At 41.1% G+C, this 26,204-nt stretch overlaps 1 protein-coding gene and 1 non-coding gene across 3 annotated transcripts in view; both read left to right on the top strand.

Annotated features, from left to right (window-relative positions):
• The first annotated feature begins 3,965 nt into the window (after positions 1–3,965).
• Trnat-ggu (transfer RNA threonine (anticodon GGU)) lies at positions 3,966–4,043 on the top strand. The gene has a single exon. It is a non-coding gene; the product is annotated as a tRNA-Thr (tRNA).
• A 3,252-nt stretch (positions 4,044–7,295) lies between these two features.
• LOC135400190 (stomatin-like) overlaps positions 7,296–26,204 on the top strand; it is a 43,893-nt gene continuing 24,984 nt past the window's right edge. For both annotated transcript variants that reach the window (XM_064631930.1, XM_064631929.1), the window contains exon 1: positions 7,296–7,445. In XM_064631930.1, coding sequence (XP_064488000.1) covers positions 7,419–7,445 — 27 coding nt within the window. In that variant the 5' untranslated portion in view covers positions 7,296–7,418. The remainder of the gene's footprint in view (positions 7,446–26,204) is intronic.

The following is a 26,204-nucleotide window of genomic DNA, read 5'->3' as shown; positions in this document are numbered from 1 at the left end:
ACAGGGATCGACGCAAGCGGCAAATGTTGAACATGAGAGAACTGATGTTCTGAGGCTGGAACAACATAGAAGGGACAATTACATACAAAGCCTCAAGTTGCCTAAGAAATTAACGATGAAAGATGAACGTCACTGTAAAGGTGAGCCAGCTGTAGGACTCGAACCCACACCTTCTGGATTACCGATCCAGGACTCTACCAATTGAGCTAAGCTACCACGCCTTCTCAGGGACTTCCAGGGTGCGTCATCTGAAGGGACAAACCAGTCACTCTCTCTCACTCATCCTACTTTCACTCTTACATTTTCGCACACTCATATACACATTCATACGACAGGGATCGACGCAGGCGGCAAATGTTGAACATGAGAGAACTGATGTTCTGAGGCTGGAACAACATAGAAGGGACAATTACATACAAAGCCTCAAGTTGCCTAAGAAATTAACGATGAAAGATGAACGTCACTGTAAAGGTGAGCCAGCTGTAGGACTCGAACCCACACCTTCTGGATTACCGATCCAGGACTCTACCAATTGAGCTAAGCTACCACGCCTTCTCAGGGACTTCCAGGGTGCGTCATCTGAAGGGACAAACCAGTCACTCTCTCTCACTCATCCTACTTTCACTCTTACATTTTCGCACACTCATATACACATTCATACGACAGGGATCGACGCAGGCGGCAAATGTTGAACATGAGAGAACTGATGTTCTGAGGCTGGAACAACATAGAAGGGACAATTACATACAAAGCCTCAAGTTGCCTAAGAAATTAACGATGAAAGATGAACGTCACTGTAAAGGTGAGCCAGCTGTAGGACTCGAACCCACACCTTCTGGATTACCGATCCAGGACTCTACCAATTGAGCTAAGCTACCACGCCTTCTCAGGGACTTCCAGGGTGCGTCATCTGAAGGGACAAACCAGTCACTCTCTCTCACTCATCCTACTTTCACTCTTACATTTTCGCACACTCATATACACATTCATACGACAGGGATCGACGCAGGCGGCAAATGTTGAACATGAGAGAACTGATGTTCTGAGGCTGGAACAACATAGAAGGGACAATTACATACAAAGCCTCAAGTTGCCTAAGAAATTAACGATGAAAGATGAACGTCACTGTAAAGGTGAGCCAGCTGTAGGACTCGAACCCACACCTTCTGGATTACCGATCCAGGACTCTACCAATTGAGCTAAGCTACCACGCCTTCTCAGGGACTTCCAGGGTGCGTCATCTGAAGGGACAAACCAGTCACTCTCTCTCACTCATCCTACTTTCACTCTTACATTTTCGCACACTCATATACACATTCATACGACAGGGATCGACGCAGGCGGCAAATGTTGAACATGAGAGAACTGATGTTCTGAGGCTGGAACAACATAGAAGGGACAATTACATACAAAGCCTCAAGTTGCCTAAGAAATTAACGATGAAAGATGAACGTCACTGTAAAGGTGAGCCAGCTGTAGGACTCGAACCCACACCTTCTGGATTACCGATCCAGGACTCTACCAATTGAGCTAAGCTACCACGCCTTCTCAGGGACTTCCAGGGTGCGTCATCTGAAGGGACAAACCAGTCACTCTCTCTCACTCATCCTACTTTCACTCTTACATTTTCGCACACTCATATACACATTCATACGACAGGGATCGACGCAGGCGGCAAATGTTGAACATGAGAGAACTGATGTTCTGAGGCTGGAACAACATAGAAGGGACAATTACATACAAAGCCTCAAGTTGCCTAAGAAATTAACGATGAAAGATGAACGTCACTTTAAAGGTGAGCCAGCTGTAGGACTCGAACCCACACCTTCTGGATTACCGATCCAGGACTCTACCAATTGAGCTAAGCTACCACGCCTTCTCAGGGACTTCCAGGGTGCGTCATCTGAAGGGACAAACCAGTCACTCTCTCTCACTCATCCTACTTTCACTCTTACATTTTCGCACACTCATATACACATTCATACGACAGGGATCGACGCAGGCGGCAAATGTTGAACATGAGAGAACTGATGTTCTGAGGCTGGAACAACATAGAAGGGACAATTACATACAAAGCCTCAAGTTGCCTAAGAAATTAACGATGAAAGATGAACGTCACTGTAAAGGTGAGCCAGCTGTAGGACTCGAACCCACACCTTCTGGATTACTGATCCAGGACTCTACCAATTGAGCTAAGCTACCACGCCTTCTCAGGGACTTCCAGGGTGCGTCATCTGAAGGGACAAACCAGTCACTCTCTCTCACTCATCCTACTTTCACTCTTACATTTTCGCACACTCATATACACATTCATACGACAGGGATCGACGCAGGCGGCAAATGTTGAACATGAGAGAACTGATGTTCTGAGGCTGGAACAACATAGAAGGGACAATTACATACAAAGCCTCAAGTTGCCTAAGAAATTAACGATGAAAGATGAACGTCACTGTAAAGGTGAGCCAGCTGTAGGACTCGAACCCACACCTTCTGGATTACCGATCCAGGACTCTACCAATTGAGCTAAGCTACCACGCCTTCTCAGGGACTTCCAGGGTGCGTCATCTGAAGGGACAAACCAGTCACTCTCTCTCACTCATCCTACTTTCACTCTTACATTTTCGCACACTCATATACACATTCATACGACAGGGATCGACGCAGGCGGCAAATGTTGAACATGAGAGAACTGATGTTCTGAGGCTGGAACAACATAGAAGGGACAATTACATACAAAGCCTCAAGTTGCCTAAGAAATTAACGATGAAAGATGAACGTCACTTTAAAGGTGAGCCAGCTGTAGGACTCGAACCCACACCTTCTGGATTACCGATCCAGGACTCTACCAATTGAGCTAAGCTACCACGCCTTCTCAGGGACTTCCAGGGTGCGTCATCTGAAGGGACAAACCAGTCACTCTCTCTCACTCATCCTACTTTCACTCTTACATTTTCGCACACTCATATACACATTCATACGACAGGGATCGACGCAGGCGGCAAATGTTGAACATGAGAGAACTGATGTTCTGAGGCTGGAACAACATAGAAGGGACAATTACATACAAAGCCTCAAGTTGCCTAAGAAATTAACGATGAAAGATGAACGTCACTGTAAAGGTGAGCCAGCTGTAGGACTCGAACCCACACCTTCTGGATTACCGATCCAGGACTCTACCAATTGAGCTAAGCTACCACGCCTTCTCAGGGACTTCCAGGGTGCGTCATCTGAAGGGACAAACCAGTCACTCTCTCTCACTCATCCTACTTTCACTCTTACATTTTCGCACACTCATATACACATTCATACGACAGGGATCGACGCAGGCGGCAAATGTTGAACATGAGAGAACTGATGTTCAGAGGCTGGAACAACATAGAAGGGACAATTACATACAAAGCCTCAAGTTGCCTAAGAAATTAACGATGAAAGATGAACGTCACTGAAAGGTTAGCCAGCTGTAGGACTCAAACCCATATCTTCTGGATTATAACATTTGCCGCTTGCGTCGATCCCTGTCGTATGAATGTGTGTATGAGTGTGCAAAAATGTAAGAGTGCAAGTAGGATGAGTGAGAGAGAGTGACTGGTTTGTCCCTTCAGATGACGCACCCTGGAAGTCCCTGAGAAGGCGTGGTAGCTTAGCTCAATTGGTAGAGTCCTGGATCGGTAATCCAGAAGGTGTGGGTTCGAGTCCTACAGCTGGCTCACCTTTACAGTGACGTTCATCTTTCATCGTTAATTTCTTAGGCAACTTGAGGCTTTGTATGTAATTGTCTCTTCTATGTTGTTCCAGCCTCAGAACATCAGTTCTCTCATGTTCAACATTTGCCGCTTGCGTCGATCCCTGTCGTATGAATGTGTGTATGAGTGTGCAAAAATGTAAGAGTGAAAGTAGGATGAGTGAGAGAGAGTGACTGGTTTGTCCTTTCAGATGACGCACCCTGGAAGTCCCCGAGAAGGCGTGGTAGCTTAGCTCAGTTGGTAGAGCCCTGGACCGGTAATCCAGAAGATGTGGGTTCGAGTCCTACAGCTGGCTAACCTTTTCAATGACGTTTATCTTTCATCTCTTATTGATGTTTCCCCTCTTTGTATGAAGATTCTTGAATGGCGTACAAGACAGTATTAGATGAAAATCGTTCGGTGGTCCACCACAGTTGATATGTTCGTTGAGTTTCAATAAGTGACGATACATCAGACCTTGTAAAACAATATTGAACTTCTGCTCATTCGATTGCAAGAACTGGCAGAAGAAAATAACTGCGTAGCCGTGGTAGTGGAACATATCATATGATAAGATTTTTATGTACTTTCCTTCGCAATAGTTAGTTGTAATTTCAAAAAATCCGTAATGAATCGTGCGATATAGACCGCTTGTATATGATGATTTGATCTCACTGCTTTCTTGATGAACGCGATGCCCATTGTAATGATTACAATTACATCTGGTCTAGCGTATTTCAATTCTTCGTTAGAAAACCTGAAAAAGTCCGCCATCATTCCCAGTGGTTCTTCCGATGTTGATGTGCAGATATTTTTATAACTATTGTAGATCCGGTATACAAATTCTTGCACCTTCAATTCTGTATTCTGTACCACAGTTCCGAATACAACCATGTTTAGGACGTATTGAAATGCAGTGATAATGCAACCGTTTCGCGGCTCTTCTTTTTCGAAGCAGTTTTTCTATCACATCTTCCCATGAATTATGGTAACGAGTACAAAATCTGTCCATCTCTTCAATGTAGAGCCCCAATTGTCTGTTCTGTTTTCAATTGCGCGTCTACACTTGATTAAAAGTACATCTATGCTTATTTTATCGTTTAAAAAAATTATTATTTGGTTTAGAATGTTATTAATATCCACCTGCCCTGAGAATTATAGAAATTGATTTACAAAAAGATGTGATGAGTAAGAAAAAACTTGTGCTTTGAATGATTCTATGTACAAGACCGCGCTAGAATCCTCCCTTCCCTAACTCGATGTTGGTGTTGAGGTCATCGGCTTTCATCAGTCACTTTATCGCTTGAATCCACTAGTTGATCCCGTTTATTCATTGAAAAAGACAAGTTTCTGTAAAGATTCTGTGGTGTATTCACGTTGCTTGCTTAAAAATGATTTGTGTGAATTAATTATTGTGTTGACTTTGTTTCAGGTGTTCATTCGATTGATATTGTTTGAGTTGGGAATTATGTATACATGATGTATTAATTGTGTCTGTCGATTTCCTCTATAGGAAAACTTTTAAATATTTCTCGCTTGATGAGAAAGCTACTGCCTGAAATAATTATTGTCCCGTATTTGTTTCAATTGTTCACTCGATTGACATCAGTAAAAATAATCTCTGAGTTGGGAATGCCCATATTTCTGAGTTGTGTTTCGCATATGATGTTTCTGTGTGGTTCATCTATGTAGAACTTTCTGTTGCAAGACATTACAAAAAATTGATTAAATTAAATTCGTTTCTCGTTTTTCATTGAGTATTGTTTCTATCATTCAATAATTTCGACTCTCTGTAAATGTTAAATAAAAAATATCGTACTGTACAAACTTAGCCGACTTTCACTCCACTTTCCGCTTCAAGGAAAGAGTGCGTGAAACGATAGTGATCCCCGCGAATAATGCCGACATCTATTTGCGGTGTACAATAAAATATATCGCCTTTGTACTATCTTATCTGACCTTGAGCGTCCTGTTTGCTCGATGAAGAAAAGGAATATAGCCCCAACCCTTTGAGAGATAAAGCATACGCAGTGCTTTGGTCGTATAGATAGAGAAAAACGGAGGTTGTGTCACATGGTATGGTGCCTGTGTGTGGATGCCTCCATCAATGTAAGGTTCGCAGCATTCGTTGGAATGAAAATTGTATGGTGTCCGATAGATTAAGCCACGAAGATGATTTTATGATGGTTCAATGATGGATAATTTTCCTCTGTTGTTGTTTACGAGGCGCCGCTTAGAGTGTTCCTCTGTTCTTCAGCGTTAAGTTTGTGCTAGTCACAGTCTTAAATTTGTAATATTTTTCCTTTCCATAGTTTTTTTGTTATTATATTCCTGTGTGAATCTGTTGTTTGCGTGTTGGATGATGCGCAGTTTAGGGTGTTTCTCTGTTATTCAGCGTTAAGTCCGTTCTAGTAACAGTATTAAATTTGTAATCTTTCTTGTTTTGATGCGATAATGTTTAGCTGTTGTTTCCCTACGTGTTTGAATGGTGCGCATGTCTGGCTCTCTGTTAATGCTAGCTGTTGATTGTGTTATTTCTCATTATTTCCTTATGTCTATGCTATTCACGTAATAAGAAATTGATTAATTAGAAGATGTGTAACGTTGGAACAAAACATACGAAACTTAGATTCCACATTCCACTCGATATATTCATCATTGTCACAAAATAGTCGTATGCCTCCCTTCTTCAATAAGTCAGCGCAGATATCAATAGAGTTGGTTATTGGCTAGGAGCGTGTTATACGTTGAAGTTCATTTTTAACATATCTATATTCTGTGTTGGATTCATAAAACAAAGTAAGGCTGGTAGTGTCTCTTAGAATGAAAATTGTATAGTGTTCGAATACAATAAGTCACGAACAAACAACAACAACTTTATTTTCGGCCTTGGCAACAGGCGATACTCTACCCCATTGCTGGGTGGAATGGGGGGAATAAAATAAAATAACGAATAAAATAAATAAGTCACGAGTCACGAAATAAGTCACGATTTTATGATAGTTAAAATGATAGATTATTCTCCTCTGTTGTTTGATGAATATCTTTGATTAAATGTAGTGTTATGAATTTATTTCTTCTTGTGTTCGTGTCGTCGTGTCGTTCGTGTCAAATGTCTCTTTTTTTCAGATTATCCAGTGTGGCCACAGTATTGTATGTATTAATGAACGTAGATTATGATAATAAGAAATGTTCCATTTCCAACGCTTTCCGGTATATTTGTGCAGATCGCGTCGCGTGCATTTTTAATTATTCAGAAGCAATAACATCGAACTGAAGACTTCCTTTTCGTTATTGGGGCCAACATTGCCCTTTTGTGTGCGCAGTGGCGCGGAACAGTAATGGGGCATTACCGGTAAACCGCCCGGGATGTTGCGTTGCTGGCGATGGGCGATGTGTCGAAAACCGAAACCACCGGCAGCTGTACTCAAATATGGCGCGTAAACGTAGTCTCCGTCTCCGCACATAGATGGCGCGCACTTATCAATAATAAGGAGTAGTGGCACCAAACGAAAAGCGCGGTCGCGGAATAAAAGCAACAAGGAAAAATCAGAAGAAAACAAACTACGCTCACGTGGGGTAGTTGTTGTCCGGATGAGTGGACTGCGATCTCACGGCAACGCTCACAATCAGTGAAACGTTGCGGCAGTCAGCGGCTTCGGTGTATAGCGTATCCGGGTGGCAGCAATATGGAAAATGAACCAATCACAGCTTTTGATGAGGGTGAGCCAATTTGTATGTTGTTGCTTCTTGCTCCATGTGGTCAACTCCATTTAGCAAGAAAAAAACAAGTCGCAAGTGTTTGTATTCGCGTTCGTGCTGTTTACGGCAACACAATTCCCCGTTTGACATTCCGCAGAATACTCCTGCAAAAGCGTACTGGGAGTATTGCAATTTTTAATGGCAGTTTCTTGGGAACCACCGCGGCGGTCTCCCTCTCATTTGTGGCTCTGTTCGGCCGCGGAACCGCCGGGTTTGTGCGCATGCGCAATGACGCGGGTGCCGGACTCCGCCTCGCCGCTTCGCTTCGGTCCGCCGGTGTCGCGCAGTCCCGCTGTACCGGTCCCTTCCTCAATTTTTTGTTTCTTTCTTTTTCTTCGTTTCTACCCTCGGCTTGTAGACATGAGAACAGCTGCTGTTCAGTATCCCAGACGTGCGTATGGGAAGGTCTGCCGTGTTGTCCTGTGTTTTCGCCCACACGCAAAAAGACACGACGTTGCCAGTTGTTGACAGGGGTTGTTGTGAGATTTGTGTGTGAAGTCTGTGGATGGGGGAGAGGGATGGGGGGCCTGGAAATTTCCTGCGTGTTTGCATACTTAAACTTGTCTGCACTTGTCACAAGTCTGTACCATGTAACGGGAGTGCAGAACAAAGATAGTCTGACCAAAGGTTACAATGGGCTAGTCACACCTTGACATACTGTTAGCTCTGGAGCCTGTAAAAAAAATAAGTGAAAGAAAGAAAGAAGAAGAAGTGTGCTCTACTTTTGGGAATGCCTATGATGAGGAACATTATGGGTGCCTACCAGGGTTCACGTCCACAAACGACAGACTCAATAGAGAATTGTCTCAAAATGCTTTCCAGTCCCAAGGTTGTGGATTTAGACAACACTTTCAAACCACTGGAAATCAATATCGAAGCCCCTTCACCACGACCACCACCGTTCTTAAAGCTGCTTTTAAAAAGTATCCGAGTTACAGTTACAGATAAATGGGTTCAACAGTATCTGAGTTATAGCGACAGATTCCCCAGTGAAGAAAATGCACTTCAAAAATTGTACTCACTACTTATACAATTATCTTTTTCCTGTCCGCGAGGACCTTGCCGCGAAATGAATAAATACATAAATTGATTGATTGGGTTGATTTTGCGAGCAATTATTAGTTGCTGTACGAATGATCAAGCAGACTGCCTTGGATCACATGATGTGACAACACATAATGTTTTTTTTTTTTTTTTTTGTCGTCTTATGGCTCCTGTACACACCGGAGATATAAGCCACAGAACACCTTTACTCCAAGAAAATAGACTGGACACTGACCAGGTTTCACACAGTAACAACTAGCAATCTATCACAACAGTTTGTGTTTCTTAACCTTTTGTTTTTTGTCCCTCGCATACCTTCATTAACATGAAGGAGCACAGCCATTTCAAAACTCTTCTCCCTCATAGTGGTGTGAAGATTTGTGCTGAGGGGGCATCCCAAGCTAAATAATCACTCCGCCGTGGCACTGCTTGGCAACCTGGTGTTATACTTCATAGATACCGATTTCAGTACTGGGAATGACTGCAAAGCACTCAAGTCAGGCTGCCAAGACGAATTGCGTCACCTGTTGATGACTGTTGTCGCTCACATTTTTTGTGAGAAAATATTTTTTAAAAAAGAGTAAACGTTACTGAGAAAATCAACTTGATCCTCACACACTGCCTTTAAAGGCATATTACATCTTGCTTGTCTTAAAATCAGGCATCCTCATCGACTTATTTGTTCCTGCTGTCTTCATTTTTGTTGTTACCTTGTTTTCTCTTCTTCATTGTATACTCTTTCAAATATGGCTTGAAATCTTGAACTTTTGGAGCCTCATCCCTATTCTTATTTTGTTACATTATATCCCCCATATGATCATCATCTGCATGTATGTTCTTTTAGCCTCCTAGCGCCTTGGATTATTGCCTTCCTGCCATTTCCTTTATATCATTACCGAGTGTTGCTGTATGTATGTACATTACTGTAATTTGATAGTGCACCAACACCAAGGCTCTTTTGGCGGTTCTTCTGCACAATAAACTCATTCATTCATTCAAAAACCCCAGTCCACCCCCAACCATGCAGCCCAAAATTTTTGCAACGTCATGCCTTTTTTGCGTGTGTGGGCGAAAAAAAACATGACAACACGGCACCAGCGTTCTGTTTTGTCGCTTCCCCACCCACCCCTCAGGGATCATACTGAGCAGCAGCGGTTCTGAAGTTCACAAGCCAGGGGCAAAAACCATGAAAAAGGAACAAACAAAAACATGAAGTGCCCGGTACTGCACGACAGCGGTGGACCAAATCGGAGCGACGAAGGGAAGTCCGACAGCCGCGACATTGCCGCACAAACCCGGCGGTCCTGTAGCCGATCCGAGCCAAGAATGAGAGAAAAAACGCGGCATCTGCCATTTTTAATTCATGTTCATGATTATTCCAGAAGGAGTATCAATAGGTTTGTTTGCGGATGATTGTGATACTTACAAAAACATCACAAAGACCATTTTTCGATTGCAGAAATATGTTGTAGCGATTATCGATCGTCGATCGATATGTTGTCGTTATCATTTGGGAATGGAGATTAAGAAGATTCTTCGCATAAGAAGAAGAAAGTCACCTACTTTGTTCTCCTACTCGCTTGAAAATTATAGAATTTGTCGTATTTCTATTTTTCGTATCTCTATCGTATCTGGTGTTGCTCGTATTATTGTGTATTGTTATCGTATTATTGAACACCTCATCCCATCGTCGTTCAGGTAGTTGTAGTTGTAGTTCTCGTATTTAGGGGTAACACTTAGCAGACTAACGTAGTCAGCACACATTTCTGATAAACGTACTTCGATGTTTAGACAAGTGTGGTCTACTCAGAGGAAACTTAGAAAAGGTAGCGATACCACCGAAAACGGTTTCCGTATAATTCTCAATGTGCTTGTGAGATCATAACTTCACGATCCAACAGGGATTCGAGTTCCACACGCAAAAAGAAAAATATATTACGCAACTCGAGCGTGTACACGGAAAGCGATTCGGTTTATCTCTAGGAAGTACAAAAGAAATGACCGCCCAACTATAGGAATACAAGAGAACAACATTCCGACACTGGAAGCACGCCGAAAAATAAGTCGATTATTATTTCTTCGCACTAACATCTCCGAAAAAGCCCGAAATTCCTGCGCCGTGCGAATGACGCCGTCGGGCTCCCGCTCTTCCTCCTTTTCTTCCACTAGAATGTTCTGTGGGGATTTCGCTCCTACTATCATCCCGACCATCATAGGAGCTCATTAGGTTCTCCCGAACAGTTAAAATGGCAGCATAAGGCCAAGTGTATATAGACTCATGGTCAAAGTGCCTGCAGCGGCTACACGATAATGAATATGGCACGCTTGACAAAACTCACATGCGCGAGCATAGTCACTGATGCTCACTTATGCTGAATGTAGCGAATGCTGAATGAGTGAGCAAACGGAGATCTGAGCAGGGAGTGAGTGAGCAGGAGTTAGCAAAGAACGAGCTGAGCGTGAGATGATCGAGCAAAACTAGCCAGTGCCGGCCCTGGCTTGCAGCCGCCACAGACGCCACGGCTGTTGGCAACCAGATTAATAGCTTTCCCGCCTGTATCGTTTCTGACGCCTTCCACTGACGTTCACAGGCTGTTTTGCTCGTCAATTCGTTTCGCACGACACGGCTGGAATGGCACGATATTTGGCAATGTTGTTGTTCCTTGCAACGCAGAAATGCGACAGAGTGGTTGCCTTTGTTGAGTGTGCCGTTTGATACACAATTAGCTCTGCCATCTGGTTATTCTGAAACTGTGCCGCGGTACTGGCATAAAACACATTTGCAGTGAACGTCTAGCTAAATGTGTGGCTCAAAATTCCATTTTATCATGGAAATTCGCGTTAACTTGCACAGGCTCCGGTTGTTGTATGCTGGATATACATTTTTCTTACCTTCTATAACGTCTGGCTTTGCTCTCATTTCCTTTGGAGGTCAGGAAGAGTGTGAAAGTGACGCATGCATTCTTTGTCATTTACTTGACAGTGACTGGGTGCTAACTGGCACGTAAGTTTGGCCACGTCCCAAAATGGGACCGTGAACTCCTTGGATAGATTACAAGAACTGCTTGTCCTATTTTAGAGCGACCAAGTTTGCCCCTGAGCTACATCGCTGCCTTAGAATGATTTTAAAAGTATGGCTTCAGGTAGTTCAAATCCAGTTTGTAAAACTAATATTCACTAGGTATATGTTCCCGGGCTCTGAAGTTCTTCAACCTTACTTTAGTAGCTATTAACCTGAACCATATTGATATACACTATCATCTGCAGGTTCAAAACTGAGTGCCTGGGGTTTTTGACACAAGAAAGCGATGTATTTGGGTGCCATCGGAATGTGTATTAAAAATCTTCTGAAGCGAAAGCGAAATTGACTTTGAGACCACCAATGTAGGGACCCGGCCCCTAGAAAAATGCCGAAAAGCTCATTTTCAAAAATACCTACTCATGCAAGTTATTCTTACGGGACATTTTTTGTATGTGGCTATTGTTTGGTTAGACAAAAGATTACCTCCAGTAAAAGTGTGTAGTTCATTTTCGCTTGGTCGTTGTTATTCTTCTTGTGTACTTTGTTAAAAAGTTAAAAAAACTTTGTGTTAAAGCCAAAGTAATGCTGCATGGTACATGCATTCTCCGAAAAAAAAAAAAAAGCAAAATAAAAGAATGCATTTTCGGCGTCGCAGGTGTGGGCTAGCGGTAGTCAGAGGCTTCAATCTGAGTGCCATTCCTGCACTTGGTGACCTGTATCGGAATACGATGTGTAAGCCAGAGTTCCCGGAAACTTGTTGTGAACAGAGCTCGGCATTTTGACTCAAGATAACTCACGATCACAATGATCCGATATAGTGTGCGGCCATTTCAATCGCAAGCGTAATCAGCGGTGGCTGCTATGGCGTCCGTCATCTCGTACGCACAGGAAAACTATTTGCAGCGCCGGTGCGATACTGAACGCACTCAGCCGAGGATCGCTGGTTATCGCGGGCTACCATCGCTACGGGGAAAAACAGTGACACTGGTTATTCCCGTCACACGCTCGCGATATTATAAAGCGTGATCATGAGGCATTACTAGTGCACTCATACGATAACGATAACAACACACGCGCCACCCCGCAGCGCCAGCGGCTGACGCTGTATCATCGCCGATATGATCCAGGAGCGGTCTATGAGAGAAAACAGCTATTTCATTTTTGGGGGAGGAAGGTACGTTATCATAAATAGCGACAGTCTGTTGATTGTAAATTCTGACGTATAGGAATTACAATAAGAGCGGGCTTCCAGTCCTGGGCACAGGAACGACCAAAAAAAGAATAATAATAATAATAATTGGTGGGTTTAGTATTATTACTAATGGTAATAGAGGTTTACGTCGCGAGACAGCTGAGATCATGAGCGGCACCATAGCGATCGGTCCCAAGATTGCTTTTGCCCACCCGAGGTTCAGCTACGATGAAGGCTCACTACACGGCACCCCGTATGTAACGTCCCTCGCGGAACACAGCGTTTCGACTTGTACCCTACCAAAAATTCCTCGGCCGGATTCGAGACCGCGATTTCGTGATTATAAGGCGAACACGCTACACCGATGAGCCGCTGAGGCCGGTAACGACCAAAACGAGTTCAATGTAGAACAACGTTTCATGTAGCAAACTATAAAGACATTAGAGAGTTTTAGTGGATCGTACGCTATCGCGCTTGCGTACGTAAAGGATAGCGTTGGCGGTTTTGCGCACGCGAAATACATAAAGAGAGGTTCGCGCAGTGCGCAGAACCATCACGCTGTCCCTTACGTACGCAAAGGCGATAGCTTACGATGTACTAAAACGCACTATTGTGCCACGGCCTTGTCGCCGGCTCCGCAAATACTGTGCTTCAAACCTTGAATAATGATTTGCATTCCGCAAGTGACATGCAGGGGAGTTTGTGTACAAGCAAATAAGTGTTCTGGAAACAGGAAAAAATTGTGATTCTCTTGAAGGCCTGGTGTAAGTCGTTATAAAAACGTGAGGCTACATAACAATGTGGATCTAACGAAGAACCAGTTGTCCCCTCTGTACAACAAATGCGAATCGGCATCGACATGGTATACAATACAAAAGAATCGACCATGCCCCAGTAGTATTCAGTCATGCCGAGGCTACGGGGGGTCCGCTCAGCAACCTGGACCCCTGGGCCCTGCCCTGAGCCCTGCGCGTATTTTTCTCCTCGCGGCGCGTGTGCGGAGGGTTGTCCGCGCGCTTACCGGCGGGGGGAGGGCTGCGCGTGTGCTTATCGTAGCGTATTTTTCAACCTCGGCCGACTTGTTTCGCTATTTTTCCACCTCGGCCGACTTCCCTCAGAAATTTTTCCGGTACAACAGGTGTGCAGTAGGCTGTTTACATGCAAAGAATAGCCATACGCAAAAGTACAACTGAAAATATATTTATTAAAGTCAGTAGTGCAAGGAATTATGCTGTGACTATGTGTGGAGAAGAAAAACCCAGCCGAAAAAACTCTGATGCAGAAGAAACACAATACACGTAACAAAACTTATTACAGGTACGATACAATAGCATTGAAGGGGTGTCACAATTTTTTATGAACTGTAATCACAACTTTTCAATGAATCAGAAGGGATAGCACATTTAATCAAAGAAGATGTTCTGAATCAATACGATTACAATCAAAATTACAAGTTTTATTATAAAAAGTCTGAGATGTGAGAACCTGATAGACGTAAGTAATTTCGAGCACAATATAGAAGCTAAGTTTAATATTTCAATATGACACAAATTTAATTAATCAATTTCTATTGAAGTGAATAACGCAGACATAAGGAAATAATTCGAATCAACACATAGCATTAATATAGAACCAATCCTCCAACATGTAGGGAAATAATAGCTACACAATACCACATCAAAGCGAGAAACGGACACCACATTTAATCAAAGAAGATATTCTTAATCAATATGATTACAAACAAAATTATAAGTTGTATTATAAAAAGTCTAATATTCCTATACGTGAGAACCATCAGTGCAATAGCGGGAAGTTCTGATAGCTGTATGTAATTAATTGTGAACAGCAGAGACCCTGGAAGACCATGGGACACGAACACAAGAGGAAATAAAGTCTATACCACTACAAAGAAGATATTCTTAATCAATTTGATTACAATCAAATTACAAGTTGTATTATAAAAAGTCTAATATTCCTACACGTGAGAACCATCATTGGAATAGCGTGAATCTGTCATAACATTTGGAGCGCATTTCCAACATTACACAACTTTTAATTTCTTATTAAGTGAACAGCATAGACGTAAGGAAATAATGAGAAACAACACAATCAACAGCTACAATTAATAGAGAGCCAAACCTGCGCACCATCCAACACATAGAGAAATAATAGCTAACCAATCTATCAAAAGGAGAAATATTACAATATAGCACAGACTTAACGCTGAAGAACAGGGGAACACTCTAAGCGGCGACATGTAAACAACAACAGAGAAAAATAATCTATCATTGAACAATCATAAAATCGACCAACATACAATTTTCATTCTAGCAAACACTACAAACCTTGATGGAGGTATCCAAGACATAGAAAATATGCACTGTTTTCACTCTTTTCCTCACAGCCGGGAGACTGTATGCTCTATCCCATGCTTTATCACTCAAAGGGTTGGGGGCTATATTCCTTCGTCCAGCAAACAGAAAGCTCTAGAGGTCAGATAAGATAGTTCAAAGGCGATATATTTTATTGTGCAGTGCAAATAAATGTAGATATTACTCGTTGGGATCGCTATCTTTTGGCATCCTTTCCTTGAAACGGAAATCTTTCCTCAAAGTGGTTGACAAGTCGACTAAGTTTGTACAGATGCGATATTCTTATTGAACATGTAGAGAAAGTCCATATGAGAAATATTAAATGGTACCAAAAATACTCAATCAAAAACGAGAAACAAATTTAATTACATCAATTTTTGTAATATCTTGCAACAGAAAGTTTTATATAAATGAACAGAAAAATCAAATGTGAAACACAACTCAGAAATATGAGGCATTCCCAACTCAGAGATTATTTTTACTTATCTCAATCGAGTGAACAATCGAAACAAATACGACACAATTAATACATCATGCATACATAATGTCCAACTCATAGAATATCAGTCGAACCTGAAACAAAACAATAATTAATTCAGACAAATCATTTCTAAGCAAGCAGCGTGAATACACCGTAGAATCTGTACAGAAACTTGTCATTTTCAATGAATAATTATGATCATGATCAACTAGTGGATTCAAGCGATAAAGTGTGATGAAACCCGACGACCCCAAACACCAACATCAAATTAGGGAGGGACGGGCTTTAGTATGGCCTTGTACATAGAATCGTTGAAAGCGCACATTTTTTCTTACTCATCACATCTTTTTGTAAATCAATTTCCATAATTCTCATGGCATGTGGATATTAATAACATTCTAAAAAAATTTCATCAATAAAATGAGCATAGATATGCTTTTAATTAGTGTAGACGCGCACTTGAAAACAGAAAAGACAATTGTTCTACATTGAAAAGATGGACAGATTTTGTACTGGCTACCATAAGTCATGGGAAGATGTGATTAAACACTGCTTCGAAAAGGAAGAGCCGCGAAACAATTCCATTATCGCTGCATTTCAATACGTCCTAGACATGGTCGTATGCCGAGATATGGTACAAACTACAGAACTGAAGATGCAAGAATTTATATGCCGAATCTACAATACTTATAAAAATATCTGCACATGAACGTCGGAAGGGCCACTGGGATTGATGGCGGAGTTTTTGAGATTTGCTAACGAAGAACTGAAATACACTAGACCAGATGTAATTGTAATCATTGCAAAGGGCATTGCGTTCATCAAGAAAGCAGTCAGATCAAATTATCATATACAAGCGGTCTATATCGCACGGTTCATTACGGATCTGTGGAAATTACACATATCTGAGATGGAAAGTACATAAAGTCTTATCACGTGATATGTTCCACTACCACGGCAACGCAATTATTTTATTCTACAAGTCAGTGATGTCGAATGAACAGAAGTTCAATATTGTCGTGCAAGGTCTGATGTATCATCACTTATTGAAACTCAACAAACATATCAATTGCGGTGGATCACCGGACGATTTTCATCTAATACTCTCTTGTACGCCATTCAAGAATCTTCATACAAAGAAAGGAAACATCAATAAGAGACTGTGCAAGTTCGTCGCGACAAAGTGCAAGTTGTTGAAGCAATACAAACACGGCGACAACGTATCACCTGCATTAATCAACGCTGGATTCAAGCACCCAATAATCAGAATAAACTACTTGATGTCTTCGGAATTCATGAATCAAGACAAGAAACGAAAACTTCAGAGTTTGGAATAGAATTGTAATTTATCGGAATAAGCAAGCATATAATTGAAATAATAATTGTATTCTTTCTTATCATTGTAACGTATTCTACACATCGCAACGAAAACAGCTAATGATTAGATTGAAGATTGCTGAGGGAACGAATATTCCACACTATGTGCAAAAATTCTGATATGGAATCAGAGCTAGCCATCAAATAGGTTTTACCCGACTACACTCTGTACAAGTTCAACATTCGAAGGATAGAATTGCCGGAGAAGGATCGGTCGTTGAAATTTAGAGGCATGATACATCAGTCTATGATTACAAGAAAAGGATCACTAATCTCTTGTGAAACCTTATCATATTTCATGAATTAAATTCCACAGCGCATGTATGTTTCTCAATCAGCTGCACTAGCCCAGACGTAATAAAAGAAGAAGAAAAGGCGTCTTTGACAAGCAACCCGATTGGAGTGCGGAATAAATAAATACATATTTTCGTCAACACAGTTGTCCGTTTGTATGACTGGATAGGAAAAATGAGCCGTCCAAGTTAGAGCAAAACGGGAAATAAGACAAGATAACTGATTGCGGCGGGATAAGCCCAAGCGTTCGCGACACAGTGTCATCGACTTTTACAATCGCATTCGGGTTCAGTGCCTGCGAGATAATACGAATCCTTCGCGAAAAGCGAATATATTATCAAATGCCGCGATGCAAATGGAGGATTTTACAAGCATGATGTGCATGCGAAGTCTACATTTCTAATCACGTAATCTTCCTAACACACGGCACACAAACGTATATGAAATAATTTCCAAGTGGCAATCAGATTTTGGGAGAAACGGATCACACAACCGCCATCAGAAATGATTAACCAGTATACAACGAAGATGACCCTTATGCATAAACACAATGGAAGATACGTTATATTAATTATAATAAGCAGATCAGCGCAGGTCACACATAAACGTAGATCCAATTCACAAAATATACTCGAGATTTCCCATAGCCATACAGAAAAACTATCACATTATTTTAGGGTCATAGCATCTGGGCACTACAAATGGAAAGGCCATACTTTAATTTTATAAGGCTTTAGCTCATAACGTTGTAAAACGAAAATTCCACACTAAAGAAAATTTTCTTCTTTAAATTTTCAAAGTCAAAACTGCACGCTATTTCTTGCATTTTTTTAAAAATATAGATTAAAAAGTTCTGCATATACTCACACATACTATACAAGATATTTCATCGTGGCTTAAATGTTAAAATTTATCGATTCACATTCAGGAGAAGTGGTGACTACCACACATCAGTAAGAGTTTATTTAAAATTTGAACAGGTGTTGCGATTTATTATCAGTGTTGTAGAATGTGTAATTTCACAATACGCAAGCTTTAGCTCGCTCACTTTGACGAGCACTCTTTCACGATGACAGAGAATTTAATCGAATGGATTGATATTTTCTATATACACTATAACATAATGCGAATTATTAATGTCGTGGATATTAAAAGTTACGAATATTTTCCGAACGAAATTTACATAAAACTCGAAGAAAGGGTCACCCGCGTCGACGCACCCGTTTCCGGAAAAAGCATCACGTTCGGGTGCGGTACCGCGTTAACGCGTCGGGCGCAGAATCGCGTTCGCTTTCGGGTACGGCATTGGGGAAACGCGGCCCGGCGTGTTGCCGAAACGTCTTCGAGGACGTGGGTGACCCTTTCTTAGAGTTTTAAGTAAATTTCGTTCGGAAAATATTTGTAACTATGACACTAAAATAATGTGATAGTTTTTCTGTATGGCTACGGGAAATCTAATCTCGAGTATATTTTGTGAATTGGATTTACGTTTATGTGTGACCTGCGCTGATCTGCTTATTATAATTAATATAACATATCTTCCATTGTGTTTATGCATAACGCTCATCTTCATTGTATATCGGGTAATCATTTCTGATGGCGGTTGTGTGATCCGTTTCTCCCAAAATCTGATTGCCGCTTGGAAATTATTTCATATACGTTTGCGTGCCGTGTGTTAGGAAGATTACGTGATTAGAAATGTAGACTTCGCCTGCACATCATGCTTGTAAAATCCGCCATTTGCATCGCGGCATTTGATAATAGATTCGCTTTTCGCGAAGGCTTCGTATTATCTCGCAGTCACTGAACCCGAATGCGATTGTAAAAGTCGATGACACTGTGTCGCGAACGCTTTGACTTATCCCGCCGCAATCAGTTATCTTGTCTTATTTCCCGTTTTGCCCTATCTTGGACGGTTCATTTTTCCTATCCAGTCATACAAACGGACAACTGTGTTGACGAAAATATTTATTTATTTATTCCGCACTCCAATCGGGTTGCTTGTCAAAGACGCCTTTTCTTCTTCTTTTACTACGTCTGGGCTAGTGCAACTGATTGAGAAATATACATGCACTGTGGAATTTAATTCATGAAATATAATAAGTTTTCACAAGAGATTAGTGATCCTTTTCTTGTAATCATAGACTGATGTATCATGCCTCTAAATTTCAACGACCGATCCTTCTCCTGCAATTCTATCCTTCGGATGTTGAACTTGTACAGAGTGTAGTCGGGTAAAACCTATTTGATGGCTAGCTCTGATTCCATACTAGAATTTTTGCACATAATGTGGAATATTCGTTCCCTCAGCAATCTTATTCAATCTAATCATAAGCTGTTTTCGTTGCGATGTGTAGAATACGTTACAATGATAAGAAAGAATACAGTTATTATTTAATATTAATAATTATACAGTTATATGCTTGTTTATTCCGATAAATTACAATTCTATTTCAAACTCTGAAGTTTTCGTTTGTTGTCTTGATTCATGAATTCCGAAGACATCAAGTAGTTTATTCTGATTATTGGGCGCTTGAATCCAGCGTTGATTAATGCAGGTGATATGTTGTCCCCATGTTTGTATTGCTCCAACAAGTTGCACTTTGTCGCGATGAACTTGCACAGTCTCTTATTGAGGTTTCCTTTCTTTGTATGAAGATTCTTGAATGGCGTACAAGAGAGTATTAGATGAAAATCGTCCGGTGGTCCACCGCAATTGATATGTTTGTTGAGTTTCAATAAGTGATGATACATCAGATCTTGCACGACAATATTGAACTACTGTTCATTCGACATCACTGACTTGTAGAATAAAATAATTGCGTTGCCGTGGTAGTGAAACATATCACGTGATAAGATTTTATGTACTTTCCATCTCAGATATGTGTAATTTCAACAAATCCATAATGAACCGTGCGATATTGACCGCTTGTATATGATAATTTGATCTGACTGCTTTCTTGATGAACGCAATGCCCATTGCAATGATTACAATTACATCTGGTCTAGTGTATTTCAGTTCTTCGTTAGCAAATCTCAAAAACTCCGCCATCAATCCCAGTGGCCCTTCCGACGTTGATGTGCAGGTATTTTTATAAGTATTGTAGATTAGGCATATAAATTCTTGCATCTTCAGTTCTGTAGTTTGTACCATATCTCCGCATACGACCATGTATAGGACGTATTGAAATGCAGCGATAATGGAATCATTTCGCGGCTCTTCCTTTTCGAAGCAGTGTTTTATCACATCTTCCCATGACTTATGGTTGCGAGTACAAAATCTGTCCATCTTTTCAATGTAGAACAATTGTCTCTTCTGTTTTCAAGTGCGCGTCTACACTTAATTTTGTGTCCGTCCCTATCTCCTCCGTGTCTCTGGTTCCTCCTTCTTCAAGTATGCACCAGCTTGTCAGCGTCCTCTCTCTTTTATCAGTCCTCTCTCTTTTATCAGTTACACTTAATTAAAAGCATATCTATGTATGTATGCTCATTTTATTGATGGAATTTTTTTAGAATCTTATTAATATCTACATGCCGTGAGAATTATGGAAATTGATTTACAAAAAGATGTGATGAGTAAGAAAAAATGTGCGCTTTCAACGATTCTATGTACAAGGCCATACTAGACATAATGATAAAGGGAACGTAGTAAGGGACACGGACGAGGAAGTGCACAAACGAACTGCTGACTCTCAACTAACAGAAGTTTACTTGCAACACACATTTAAATGCAAAAAACAAGACACAAGGAATGTGACAACACCTTATCACAATATCAAAACAGAAAAACTAGTTGCTCAACACATGATGGTTGCGATCCGGGCACGTTCCAAGATATTCCATTTCGGCTGATAAGAGTGACAATGACGGTGTGCTAACACCGTGATCTTCCTCTGACTTTGTGATCAAGAATGTGGTATATTCTTGTGTGGTATATGTGGTATATCGCATTCCGTTAACATGCGGGAGGGTTTACATAGGCCAGACTGGGCGCTGCATTAACACTAGACTGAACGAACATAGGGCGTTGGTCCGGAGCACCACTCCATCAGGACACTTGACTCTTCACTGCAAGACCTGTGGGTGCTCCCCGCTATTGAATAATACCACAATAGAGGGTGGGTTCAAAACGCGCGTTGCTCGGGAAATTCTGGAGACCTTCTTGATCACAAAGTCAGAAGAAGATCACTGTGTTAGCACACCGTCATTGTCACTCTTATCAGCCGAAATGGGATATCTTGGAACGTGCCCGGATCGCAACCATCATGTGTTGAGGAGCTAGTTTTTCTGTTTTGATATTGTGATAAGGTGTTGTCACATTCCTTGTGTCTTGTTTTTTGCATTTAAATGTGTGTTGCAAGGAAACTTCTGTTAGTTGAGAGTCAGCAGTTCGTTTGTGCACTTCCTCGTCCTTGTCCCTGGCTGCGTTCCGTTTATCATTACGTACAGTTACCAACTACCCCGCATTTCTACGCCATACTAGAGCCCGTCCCTCCCTAATTTGATGTTGGTGTTTGAGGTCGTCGGGTTTCATCACACTTTATCGCTTGAATCCACTAGTTGATCATGTTTATTCATTGAAAATGACAAGTTTCTGTACAGATTCTACGGTGTATTCACGCTGCTTGCTTAGAAATGATTTGTCTGAATTAATTATTGTTTTGTTTCAGGTTCGACTGATATTCTATGAGTTGGACATTATGTATGCATGATGTATTAATTGTGTCGTATTTGTTTCAATTGCTCACTCGATTGAGATAAGTAAAAATAATCTCTGAGTTGGGAATGCCTCATATTTCTGAGTTGTGTTTCACATTTGATTTTTCTGTGTGGTTCATCTATATAGAACTTTCTGTTGCAAGATATTACAAAAATTGATGTAATTAAATTTGTTTCTCGTTTTTGATTGAGTATTGTTGGTACCGTTTAATAATCTGGACTTTCTCTAGATGTTCAATAAGAATATCGCATCTGTACAAACTTAGTCGACTTGTCAATCACTTTGAGGAAAGATTTCCGTTTCAAGGAAAGGATGCGAAAAGATAGCGATCCCAACGAGTAATATCGGCATTTATTTGCACTGCACAATAAAATATATCGCCTTTGAACTATCTTATCTGACCTCTAGAGCGTTCTGTTTGCTGGACGAAGGAATATAGCCCCCAACCCTTTGAGTGATAAAGCATGGGATAGCGAATACAGTCTCCCGGCTGTGAGGAAAAGAGTGAAAACATTGCATATTTTCTATGTCTTGGACACCTCCATCAAGGTTCGTAGTGTTTGTTAGAATGAAAATTGTATGTTGGTCGATTTTGATTGTTCAATGATAGATTATTTTCCTCTGTTGTTGTTTACATGTCGCCGCTTAGACTGTTCCCCTGTTCTTCAGCGTTAAGTCTGTGCTATATTGTAATATTTGATAGATTGATTAGCTATTATTTCTCTATGTGTTGGATGGTGCGCAGGTTTGGCTCTCTATTAATTGTAGCTGTTGATTGTGTTGTTTCTCGTTATTTCCTTACGTCTATGCTGTTCACTTAATAAGAAATTAAAAGTTGTGTAATTTTGGAAATGCGCTCCAAATGCTATGACAGATTCACGCTATTGCAATGATGGTTCTCACGTGTAGGAATATTATACTTTTTATAATACAACTTGTAATTTGATTGTAATCATATTGATTATGAATATCTTCTTTGTAGTGGTATAGATTTTATTTCCTCTTGTGTTCGTGTCGTTGTGTTCCGTGGTATTCCATACATCTATTGGCACCCGTGTTCAACAAATCAGGGCAGATATAATCAGATCTGGTTGTTGGCTAGGGGCGTGCTATGTGGTGAAGTTCATTTTTAACATATCTATTTTCTGTGTTGGATTCATAAAACAAAGTAAAGCTTGTAGTGTCTCTTAGAATGAAAATTGTATAGTGTTCGATTAGATTATGTCACGAGGATGATTTATGATAGTTAAAACGATAGATTATTTGTAGTGGTATAGATTTTATTTCCTCTTGTGTTCGTGTCGTTCTTGTCCCATGGTCTTCCAGGGTCTGTGCTGTTCACAATTAATTACATACATCTATCAGCACCCGTCTTTAACATATCAGTGCAGGTATCATCACAGCTGGTTGTTGGCTAGGAGCGTGCTATGTGGTGAAGTTCATTTTTAACATATCTATTTTCTGTGTTGCATTCATAAAACAAAGTAAGGTTTATAGTGTCTCTTAGAATGAAAATTGTATAGTGTTCCATAAGATTATGTCACGAGGATGATTTTATGATAGTTAAAATGATAGATTATTCTCCTCTGTTTTTTTGATTAAGAATAACTTCTTTGTAGTGGTATAGATTTTATTTCCTCTTGTGTTCGTATCCCATGGTCTTCCAGGGTCTCTGCTGTTCATAATTAATTATTAATTAATTACATACAGCTATCAGAACTTCCCGCTATTGCACTGATGGTTCTCACGTATAGGAATATTAGACTTTTTATAATACAACTTGTAATTTTGTTTGTAATCATATTGATTAAGAATATCTTCTTTGATTAAATGTGGTGTCCGTTTCTCGTTTTGATGTGGTATTGTGTAGCTATTATTTCCCTACATGTTGGAGAATTGGTTCTATAATAATGCTATGTGTTGATTCGAATTATTTCCTTATGTCTGCGTTATTCACTTCAATAGAAATTGATTAGTTAAATTTGTGTCATATCGAAATATTAAACTTAGCTTATTGTGCTCGAAATTACTTACATCTATCAGGTTCTCACATCTCAGACTTTTTATAATAAAACTTGTAATTTTGATTGTAATCGTATTGATTAAGAACATCTTCTTTGATTAAATGTGCTATCCCTTCTGATTCATTGAAAACTTGTGACTACAGTTAATGAAAAATTGTGATACCCCTTCAATGCTATTGTATCGTACCTGTAATAAGTATTGTTACGTGTATTGTGTTTCTTCTGCATCAGAGTTTTTTTGGCTGGGTTTTTCTTCTCCAAACATAGTCACAGCATAATTCCTTGCACTATTGACTTTAATAAATATATTTTCACTTGTACTTTTGTGTATGGCTATCCTTTGCATGTAAACAGCCTACTGCACACCTGTTGTACCGGAAAAATTTCTGAGGGAAGTCGGCCCAGGTGGAAAAATAGCGAAAGAAGTCGGCCGAGGTTGAAAAATACGCTACGATAAGCGCACGCGCAGCCCTCCCCCCGCCGGTAAGCGCGTGGACAACCCTCCGCACACGCGCCGCGAGGGGAAAAATACGCGCAGGGCTCAGGGCAGGGCCCAGGGGTCCAGGTTGCTGAGTGGACCCCCCGAAGCCTCGGCATAACTGAATACTACTTGCCAAAAAAAAAAAAAAGAGAACAGTGAGCGCGAGCTGCTTTAATTTCAAGCAAAGAGCACCGGCTTTCAAAGCGTCGCAGCTTGTGATGGGGCTCTCACGAAACCATTACATGAAGCGCGCCATTTCGTAGTCTTGTTGTTTTGAGATTGGTTTTTCGCACCGCCGTGGGGCACCACAGTGTGATTGCACTGCTCGGACGAGCGAGATAAGACAGTTGCGCGCAACCGTAAAAATTTCCCTCATTCATGTTGCATCAGCCTCGTTTAAGATAATCGCAAGTCCCTCGTCAAAATGATTGCAATCACGTCAGACTCTTCGCTTCGGTAATTATGATTGTGCATATCGTGATTTATCGCGCTCATGAGTTTTTTTGTCGACGTCTGGTTGTGAAGCATGAGTGTCTTTAAGGAAACTATGTTCGGCATCGGCTCACAATCTACTTGATGTAGGGTTCAGACGAGAAGGATTTATTTAAATTGCATTATACACACACTTATATAAGAGTAGGTTAACATAGAGCGTTGCTGCGCGTGATCATCTTCTCTTCGTTGCTGTTCGACAAGCGTCTGTTCCTTCTCTCCTCATCTCTACTAGCATGGCCCCCAACCGTCATTCTATCGGCGGGCTACTATAAGTGTGATTATGCCGTGAAACCGAAACTAAATTTTGTATTTCGCCTATATTGGCTACTTCTAATTTCGTCCGAAAAGTGCCTAGATATTAAATAAACAAATTTTAAGGATCAGCACTGTTTTCGCGGCCGCAGAAGCTCCGGCGGCGTGACGTCACTCCCTAAGCGGAGGAGTGAGAAAGGGGCAATCAGAGGAGGAAAGGTGCCGTCCAGACGCCCCGTAACTCTCTCAGACGCCCGCACGGCCCGCACGGCAATTTATCGCGCGCATGTCTCCTCTTTTCTGTCGTATTCCACTAGCTGTGCCCCAAGGAAATCGCTGGGTCAAAAATTATTCCACCTTGAAGCATTTTTTTCTGTTTGCATCTGACCAGCCAATGGAACGATCAACGCATGCACCGATTCTGCCAATAGAACAGTTTTTGCTTCTTCTCAAACTTTGGGCAAACAGGGCAAAACTTTGACTCAGCTCTGGCAATGGAATGCGCTATTTAAAAGGTGGATCATTTCAAGCCAAGTGATCCAGCAATGCTGCTCGATCCCCACCAATTTTTACGAAAAAAATCAGAGTTCATTCTGGTGGTAGACGTATCCCAAATCCAAAATATTAGCCTCAAATAGCGACGTGTTCCGACGCTAGGGGGCTCTGAAGTTCGCGCTTCGAACAAAAACCGTGCCCCTTCTGGAAGCGTATTGTGAGCGTTCTACACCACCGAAGAAACCTAAAATTTAAACGTGTTTTCTAGAAGGACAATACCACCAACTGAGCGATTTTCAATAGTCTACCGCAAAATTTAGAATCTGCGGGATTCTGGGAAACACTTCAATATTTGCCCAACTTTGACATTTTTTTTTAATAAAAATAGCTAGAACATGTACCAAATCGAAATTTTGCAGGTGCGAAGCCCCTCAGGAGCTGTCTTCAATAAAAAAAATATTAACCATTTTC

This window comes from Ornithodoros turicata, chromosome 7 (genome assembly GCF_037126465.1).
Source record: "Ornithodoros turicata isolate Travis chromosome 7, ASM3712646v1, whole genome shotgun sequence".
In the NCBI taxonomy this organism is placed as follows: domain Eukaryota; kingdom Metazoa; phylum Arthropoda; class Arachnida; order Ixodida; family Argasidae; genus Ornithodoros; species Ornithodoros turicata.
The sequence above is the reverse complement of the archived record's forward strand: the minus strand, read 5'-3'. Positions and strand labels throughout refer to the sequence as shown.